Source organism: Halyomorpha halys, unplaced genomic scaffold (assembly GCF_000696795.3).
Source record: "Halyomorpha halys isolate HHAL.00 unplaced genomic scaffold, Hhal_1.1 Scaffold1750.1, whole genome shotgun sequence".
In the NCBI taxonomy this organism is placed as follows: domain Eukaryota; kingdom Metazoa; phylum Arthropoda; class Insecta; order Hemiptera; family Pentatomidae; genus Halyomorpha; species Halyomorpha halys.
Window position 1 is genome coordinate 36,979 of NW_027110658.1, and position 8,444 is coordinate 45,422.

The 8,444-nt window shown below is 29.2% G+C and overlaps 1 protein-coding gene across 2 annotated transcripts in view; it reads right to left on the reverse strand.

The window, feature by feature from the left end:
* Positions 1-584: 584 nt before the first annotated feature.
* CaMKI (Calcium/calmodulin-dependent protein kinase I) overlaps positions 585-8,444 on the reverse strand; it is a 22,968-nt gene continuing 15,108 nt past the window's right edge. For both annotated transcript variants that reach the window (XM_014435959.2, XM_014435960.3), the window contains exons 5-9: positions 7,836-7,959; positions 5,299-5,439; positions 4,489-4,615; positions 2,449-2,539; positions 585-893 (exon numbers count right to left, since the gene is read on the reverse strand). In XM_014435959.2, coding sequence (XP_014291445.1) covers positions 786-893; positions 2,449-2,539; positions 4,489-4,615; positions 5,299-5,439; positions 7,836-7,959 — 591 coding nt within the window. In that variant the 3' untranslated portion in view covers positions 585-785. The remainder of the gene's footprint in view (positions 894-2,448; positions 2,540-4,488; positions 4,616-5,298; positions 5,440-7,835; positions 7,960-8,444) is intronic.

The following is an 8,444-nucleotide window of genomic DNA, read 5'->3' on the forward strand; positions in this document are numbered from 1 at the left end:
TATATATATACACACACACAAACATACATAGATATATATGAACACATTCATATACACATGCAGTGTTCTCAATTGTTAAACCATTAATAAATATAAAATCTAATGATTCTACTAGTTGAATAATTCAAACTATCAAAAATTTTACATTTGAAATTATTAATTAACATTATACAAAATTAAATTTATTCATAAATATATAGAAAAACATTTAGCAATAACGGTGATACTTTAATAGACTAAAGAAGACAATTAAGCACTTATAACCACACTTTTTTACTTGAAATTTGTTAATAAAGCTTGTGGAACTAAATGGAATCACACTTAGTAGGATAGTTCCACTTGAGACTCATTTTATACACAGCCTTCAAAGTTTAGGATGTGATAAAAGTAATTAATTTGTTTTTTTTATATTTTTACATTACTAAATTTCATTGCACTAGGCCCAATTTTTACTGTACCGATTTGGAACAATAGTTTCAAAATAATTCAAACATTGCCTTTTATATGATACAGAAATGTTATTATGGAATGCATATATTCCCTAAAATGCATGATAAGACGATTAGTTTAAATGTTTTTTTTTTTAAAGTATAAAATTTAAATATAAAATAAAGTATTAAGAAAAGATATATTTCATTAAATCCCAAACATGAATAGAAGAAAATTAATTTATTAAATTAAGGGCTCATTAGATACTTTATATATAAACGATATGTATCAATATTAAAAACACTGATTAACACATACTCCTCCATAACAACAGATATAATTTAAAAACTGAAAATTTACTGTACAACTCCATTAACTGACTGGTTGGAAAAATTTGATCCAGCAGCATTTCCAAGAGCCATACGCTGCATCTGACGTATTACAGTGGCAGCATGATAAGCTTGCTAGAAAAAACAAATAACAAAATTAGCATCTTAAAATTTAACATGGGGATTTAAAAATGCAATCATAACATATTTTAAGTTTCTGTTACTAATACAATAATCAATACAGTCATTATTATGGAAAGTGGTATGAATCCATTTTTCATATATCTAGCTTTATTGAATAGTAAAGCTGAAACTCTTTTTCTATAATTACTCTATCCAGAAATTGTCATACATTAAATGTATCATTATTCTGGATTGTTACCGAAGTCTTGGTGTATATAATCACTTTTATTTCAATTTTAGTATAAAATCTAAAATTAAAGTTATTCTTCAAAATATAGACCATCATAGTTAAGTACTGTACCCATCTTTCTGTCAGTGTTTAAGTAAGGCGCCCCCTCACTTCTGAACATATATTCATGATGATCTAGTGGCAAAGCTAAGCGATACGAAGCCTGGGCGGCCATCTTGGTCCCCAAAACAAAGGGGTTAGAACCAAGAGAGTAGCCATCTTGACCTGGACAGGAGAAGAAGAGGGCAGAACTCTTCAAGGTCTCTTATGATAATAATGATGAGGAAGTAAAACTTTACACTCAGGCGAGAGAGGCAGCGGCGGTGGCAGGAGGATGAGGAGAAAGAACCAAGAGGGAACCCTTATTTCACACCAGAACCAACCTTCAAGCCTCAAGAATATCAAACAAGTAAAATGTAATATTTTTATCAATTAATGTCATGAAACCAAAACTATCACTAACAAACTAACCATATTGTAACTATTTTGTCCAAACTCTACAGCAAGTTGTGTCAGAAAACGTATAAAGAGAGAATAGAGGTATTTTATTTTAAAGGCATATTATATCAATTTATCATAAATACAGTCCACTACATTATTACCAGAAAATTACAAGTAGTTCTTTATTCAAACCAGCCGTTCCAGCACATAAAAATTAGTTTGGGTAATATCCCCCAACTTTTACTCCGGGGAATACCTAAATTAAACAGTCAGAATTCAAATTTGATGGTTATACCAGTCCTTGGCTATTTGGGAGAAAAATTCTTCACATCCTGATTTGACACCCTTATTGTTTTGAAGTTCTAATCTTTCAAAAAAGTGCCATTGATTAGAAAACACAATAGTCAGATTAGAACTAAGTTCTAGTAGAGCAAGATTCTGAAACCCTCCATTTCTAAAAAAAATTCTTTAACTAAGCAAGAATAATGCACAGGGTGTTCTTACTTAAGTATAGCTTTATCCCAATTAACCAAATTATATGTGTTGTTTCAAGAATTGATCCACCTGAACTAAAAAACTGAAACATCAGTGTGTACCATACTTTCATGTTACATAACAAACATTTCCTTAGCTGCTGACTTTGCACTAAGTCTTTTTTTTCAGTAGTACCTCAGAAAACCACAAATGAGAATTTTGCCTCTTACATTGCTGACATTTTTGTGCAAAAAAATGATAAATCTTATTTAATCTAATAAGAAGCTTAGCGTAATCCCATTTGACCACTCAAGAACAGGAAAGTAATAAGCTCAAATAAAAAAAAAATTTAGGATAACTTACTTTCCACTTTGATTTAGCAGCAAAATTTTTCTTTAGTTGCTCAGATACAGTTCCATGAATGTTTTTATTGCTTGCAGCATTTCCTGAAATCCTGAAAACATAAACCTCTCTTTAACTTCAATGTAACAGAATAGCTAGTTAAAATAGATTGCCATTAAAAGATAATATCAAGATGAAACTATAGATTTGATGCTGACAATTTTTTGCAAAGATAAATGTTAAGAACATTATAGCTCAAGGAGGATTAATAAAAATCATGACAGATCAACCCCTGAAGTAATTTTATATCCAGAATCCTAGCATACTCAATACTAATTAATGACCAGTAAAGGGAATGAAAGAATAAGAATGATTTTTGAGAATCCTTAAGATTTTTTAACAATGATAGGAAATCCTTAAGATTCCCAAAGATGCTGAGCCACACAACAGGGAGCGGCAAGGTGAGATTTTTTGTGGGATGGGTTTAAAGATGTCTTTTACTAAGGACACTACTAACCCATCTGAGTCGCTCTTGGGCAACCAATAGGCAGAAACATAGCCACTTCCTCTCATGTGGTTCAACCTGTAATAACCTTAATAAAAGATCCTTGACATTTGGCAGGCAGATACTGGTTAGAGATGTATTAAGTTGTAATGGTAAATATCAAAATGTTTTAAGAAAAAGAAGCTTCTAAGAAGGCAATGTAAAAATAATTCAACGCACTGAGCCAGTATACTGGTAATTGATGACCATATTCTAGTATGAACAAAGACCTCAGATAGAAGTAAAAGAGATCTGAACAAATATCAAATCAATCAAACTGGGCGGCTTCCCTGAAGAGGAACTTGATGGAGAGGTTAACTTATTTTGTAATATAAGCCTCCTAAGGGAATAAATCAAATGAATTGGTGATTTCAAAACTATTCAAGATTAATCTACACCATTGCAGGCCATAGAGAGAGTTGAGTTCTCTAATTTCAGCCACAAGGACCCCAATGTTAGGAGTCTAGTTCCTTTTCTACTGAGCTACCCCACTTCTCATCAGTAAGTAGAAAGGAGCAAGAGTTAAATGACATTAGGAATAATGGACTGAGAATGCTAGAGCATTTCACATTGTAGAGAAAGTGCTCCTACTTTGCTTCAGGGATCAAACAACAGTTAAAAAAAACATTAATGAGGAAACCAATGCAATAAAGTATATCCTGTATCTCTCTTATAAAAAAGATTTTTAATTGAAGAATTAACTAAAGCAGTTGAAGAAATGGGATATAAAAAATTTATCTCACTGAACATAGCACTTGCAAAGAAGCAAATTCCTAAGTAATAGCCACCATTAATCATCTGTTTTTCTAGACTGAGGAAGGAGTAAAGTAAATAAAGATAGGTGATTTTTCTTAGCATTCAAGTGGCCACTAATTACACCCTCACATTACTTCTGTAAGAGCTTCAGGAAAAAGAAAAGTTGAATAATAAATCAGTGGATTGATTAACAAGTAGGGGGAGTATTAAAATTGAAGCTACAACACTAAATTGCGGACGAAACCAATTGGAATGTGTTTGCAAGGTGGAGGGTGATCTCTCTTCCTTAGGTGTTTCTGTTTGGATTATTTTATGATTCATAAATATAAAATGATTCTTCATAGATTTCTTTACCCAATGATATGTTGATGAAACATAGTAGGGCAATTACCTTAACATTTCTGCCTTGATCTGCACATTTAAGTGTCTTTTTCTGATGGAATAGTATTGGTACTAAGGTTTCAGCATAATTCCTCAAAAACAAGACCTTCATTGTTTTACTAACCGAAAAAAATAGTAATAGGTCTACACAGACAGGGTGTTCTTATTATTCCTTATAATAAAGTTAAACAACAAGAAATTGCCCTAAATTCCACATTAGATCTTATAACAACAAATCATTAAACAGAGTACATACTTAAAAGCCTTAGTGGTTGCAAAAGAATTGTGGGTAAAGCCCAGGACTAATAACCACTTATTGCATGTTGGTTAAAAAAATTAATAAAAACTTATGTTGAATATTGCATTCTAAGTTTTCTTACCATGGATGTTGTAGTGCTTGTCTACACGTGTACCTCTTCTTCACATCTACACACATCAATTGCCGAATAAAATCTTTTGCAAAGTCACTTATGTCATCCCAGTAGGGTGAATCAAATTCAAATTCACCTAGAATACAAAGCAATTAATGTTGCCTTATCAAAATAGAAAAGAAAAAAATAAATAATAAAAAAGAGTTAAATTGATTATTATATAGTTAATACCTAAAACAAACATAAATTATGTTTCATAATTCTTGAATAAAATTTGAATTTAATTAAGGATATTATCAAGGCCAATGTCTTGAGCTTCCTGATAATTTAATAAATGTGTTACAGAATTCAAAGGTGAAAATAAAATTAATATACTGAAATATTTAAGTTATAGGAAAAGATAATATTAACTTTATAAGTTCTAGACTGGGCAAATTCTTCATTCTCGACAATTTTTTTTAACATGAATCCTATCTGTAAGCCAATTATTTGATGTCATCAATCCTTCCATTATAAACTCGCTAACCATCAAAACCCTCTAGTTCCTAACCTCGCTTCTTCTTCTATTCCTGACAATTATCAAAAGGCACATGAGAAGAAGATGGCCTAGAGATCTTCTAGTGAAGAAATATGATTAGAGTGATACAGGAATGTAGAGAAACTACCCATTCGCTACATGCCAGTATCACTTCATTTTGATCTTACATAAAATTTACTTAATGTGTTTTTAGGTAAATACAGTTATAAATAGCTATAAATAAAAATAAAAAAACATTCAATAATAATAATCATTGATATTCAATTCAAAAATATAAGTACCTTTTAGGATTTGTGCAAACAAATTAGCATCATTTTCATCATAGAAAGGAGGATAACCACAAAGTAAAATATATGAAATTACTCCAATGCTCCAAACATCAACAGCCTTTCCATAAGGTTTTTGGGCTAGGACCTCAGGAGCTATAAACAAATAAATTTAAAATTAGAGACATGATTGAAAATCAACATTAAAACTATAGACTCATCTCCAATTTCAATTACATATCTTGAAAATGAGTTAGATGAGAGAACCTCAATGCAATGGGGAATCTTGATATAAGAAATCTCAAGGAGTTTCCAAAAAATTCCTGAGATGAAGGGTATTTTTAAATCAAGGTTCCACATATCGCAGTTTGTTTGGCTAAAAATTTGTCATTGTGAGATTCATATACTTCACCTCTATATAATGAAAGTATGGAAATCAATCTTCTATTGTATGTGTATTATATGATCAGTAATCATCAAACAATTAATATTTGAGAAATAATAAATAAAATATGATGAGAAGATGGTTGAGGGTGCGGTCAGTAAAAAGCACAAACAACTTATTTAATTGTGCCAAAGTTGAGGCCAGAGTTTCTAGTCTTCATCAGGGCTAAGAACAAAGAGCAAGATAACCAGTGAATACAAAAAAAAAAAAAAAATTAAAAAGAGAAAATATAAAGAGAATGACACAAGTAAATAATTATACAGAATGAAAATTAGCAAAAATAAAGTGATGAAAAAATGGAAAATAAAACATTTAATTAAATATGTAAGTAGAATAACATACTCAAGGAAAAAAAAATTTTAAATTATATAATGCAAAGAAACGTAGAAATGAATATATCAATTTAATAATAATTAAAAATTAATTCATAAAAATTTTTTTGTGGTTAATAACTTCCAGTTGAATTAAATTTGTATTAAATTATCATAAGATGGTACAATGTTTCGGGACCACTGTCCTATATTCATATACTTTAAACCTCATAATTTCATATAGAAAATCATGTCACACTTTACACTGTTCTCTCTTTTCTACCATAACTTATATATATATAAATAAATATAAAAACAAAATAAATATACATATATATATATATATAAGTTATGGTAGAAAAGAGAGAACAGTGTAAAGTGTCACATGAATTCCAATATGAAATTATGAGGTTTAAAGTACATGAATATGGGACAGTGGTCCCGAAACGTTGTACCATGTTACGATAATTTAATACAAATTTCATTTAACTGGAAGTTATTAACCTCAAACAAAATTTTATGACTTCCTAAAGAGAAAATCCAAATTAAAAATTAAATTTATGGAAAGAAAACAAATTTTAATAAAAAAAAGAAAATATATGTAACTGATGAAATAAAGTTTTTGTCTTTATTAATAAATAAAGTAGTATAATACTAGAATAAAGAAACAAAATATAAGGTTGAGTTAGACAAAAGATGTGAATAGAAACCATGGAAATAATATGTGTAATTAATATAGGTAATAAAATAAATTTTAATTGAAATATGTACATAGTAAGTTTACAAAATTAGAAAAGTAATGGTACTTACAACATACTTTAAATCACTGTACGTTGATTAGTGTTATCCAATACTAAACTAATATGATTTGTTGTTTCAACACTTAATGCATACCGTTACTGCTTGTTAGAAGACACATACAGTGTCCTTCAATTACGAACAAAATTTATTGTGTTAGGTCATAAAATAGATGAAACTAAATAAATATGATCAGGGAGGAGTGAGAGACAAGTTTTAAAATAGTTCACAAAGATTCATATCCAGACATGTTCATTCGTTTTACTGAGGGAAATACATTTATCATATAGAATTAATTAACAATTATTACTTAGAAGTAATTTTCATAATATAGAGATTATCTTTGCGAGAATGTTTTGGAAAAAGGTAAATTATTTATTTCTGATAGTATTTTAAATTTGTTATATAGCGGTTTGTTTACATACTCTATTCATTATATAGAGTATAATTAAGAAGTATTGTATTCATTATTCTTTAAATGAAATGGCTATTTTAAGGATATTTCTAAAAATTCATTAAAGTGAGTTTTAGTTATATGGTGGTTCGCTATCGCTAAATTTTAGGTTCCACAGTAACAGCTTACAAGATTCACGACTAAAAAAAAATGCCACTTAGTATTATTCTTCATTCTACGAAGCAGGTTAATTTTCAATTCCTAATAATAGTCTACATTCACAAGTTTTCAAGATAAGTTTTTAGGTTTGAATATTATAATCGTGTACAAGATTAGAGAGAAAAGCTCAATTATTAAATGAGGCCAAAATAAAATTAAGGGCTGCTACAAAGCACAGTATATGAAATCAGTCTGATAAGTTGTTTGGTGGAAAAACAAAATAAACTAATATATTACAGATAAACAATGAATCAGCTATGAATCATAAAATAAAGTACTTGTAAAACAAACTAAATCATAAGATATTTAAAAATAACTCTTGAGAGACAACAATATACAGTGCCTTTTATGAATAATAATGATATTGTTTTGGCTTCAGTCTTACCTACGTAGCCAGGGGTTCCACAAGCAGTAGCCATAATCCCAGAATCTTCCATTTTTGATAAACCAAAATCACTTATCATGATTTTACTATCTTCTTCAGGACTATAGTAAAGTAGATTTTCAGGCTGAAATTAAAAAAAAAAAATAATTAATTTATCAAAAAAGAAAAGAAAGGAACTATATATAAATAAATAATGTATAAACAAATCTAACGAAATAGTAATTTGCAAATAAAGCAAAAGCAATCATAGAATCACAATTGAGATGAATTAATATAAATAGTATCAAGGCTCTTCACTTCTTCAATCAATGGAAAACTGAATTTAAAATATACAACATTAATCAATAGAACAGAATAGAAAATAAGCAGACTATATCTTCCTTATCTTCAGTTAATTTTGAAAAATAAACATAAATTCATAAAGAAACACTTTTCTAAAGACCTAGTATATCAATATACCAGGGCATTCAAAAAGTCCTGTCGGTTTTCGTTTATTCGTAGTTTATTTTGATTCTAGAGTGTTTGCTAATTAATTCCGTTCAATACAACTTTTATCCATGTAAACACAAATGTTTATACTTTATGAATAGGAGGCTAAGGAGGATTAAT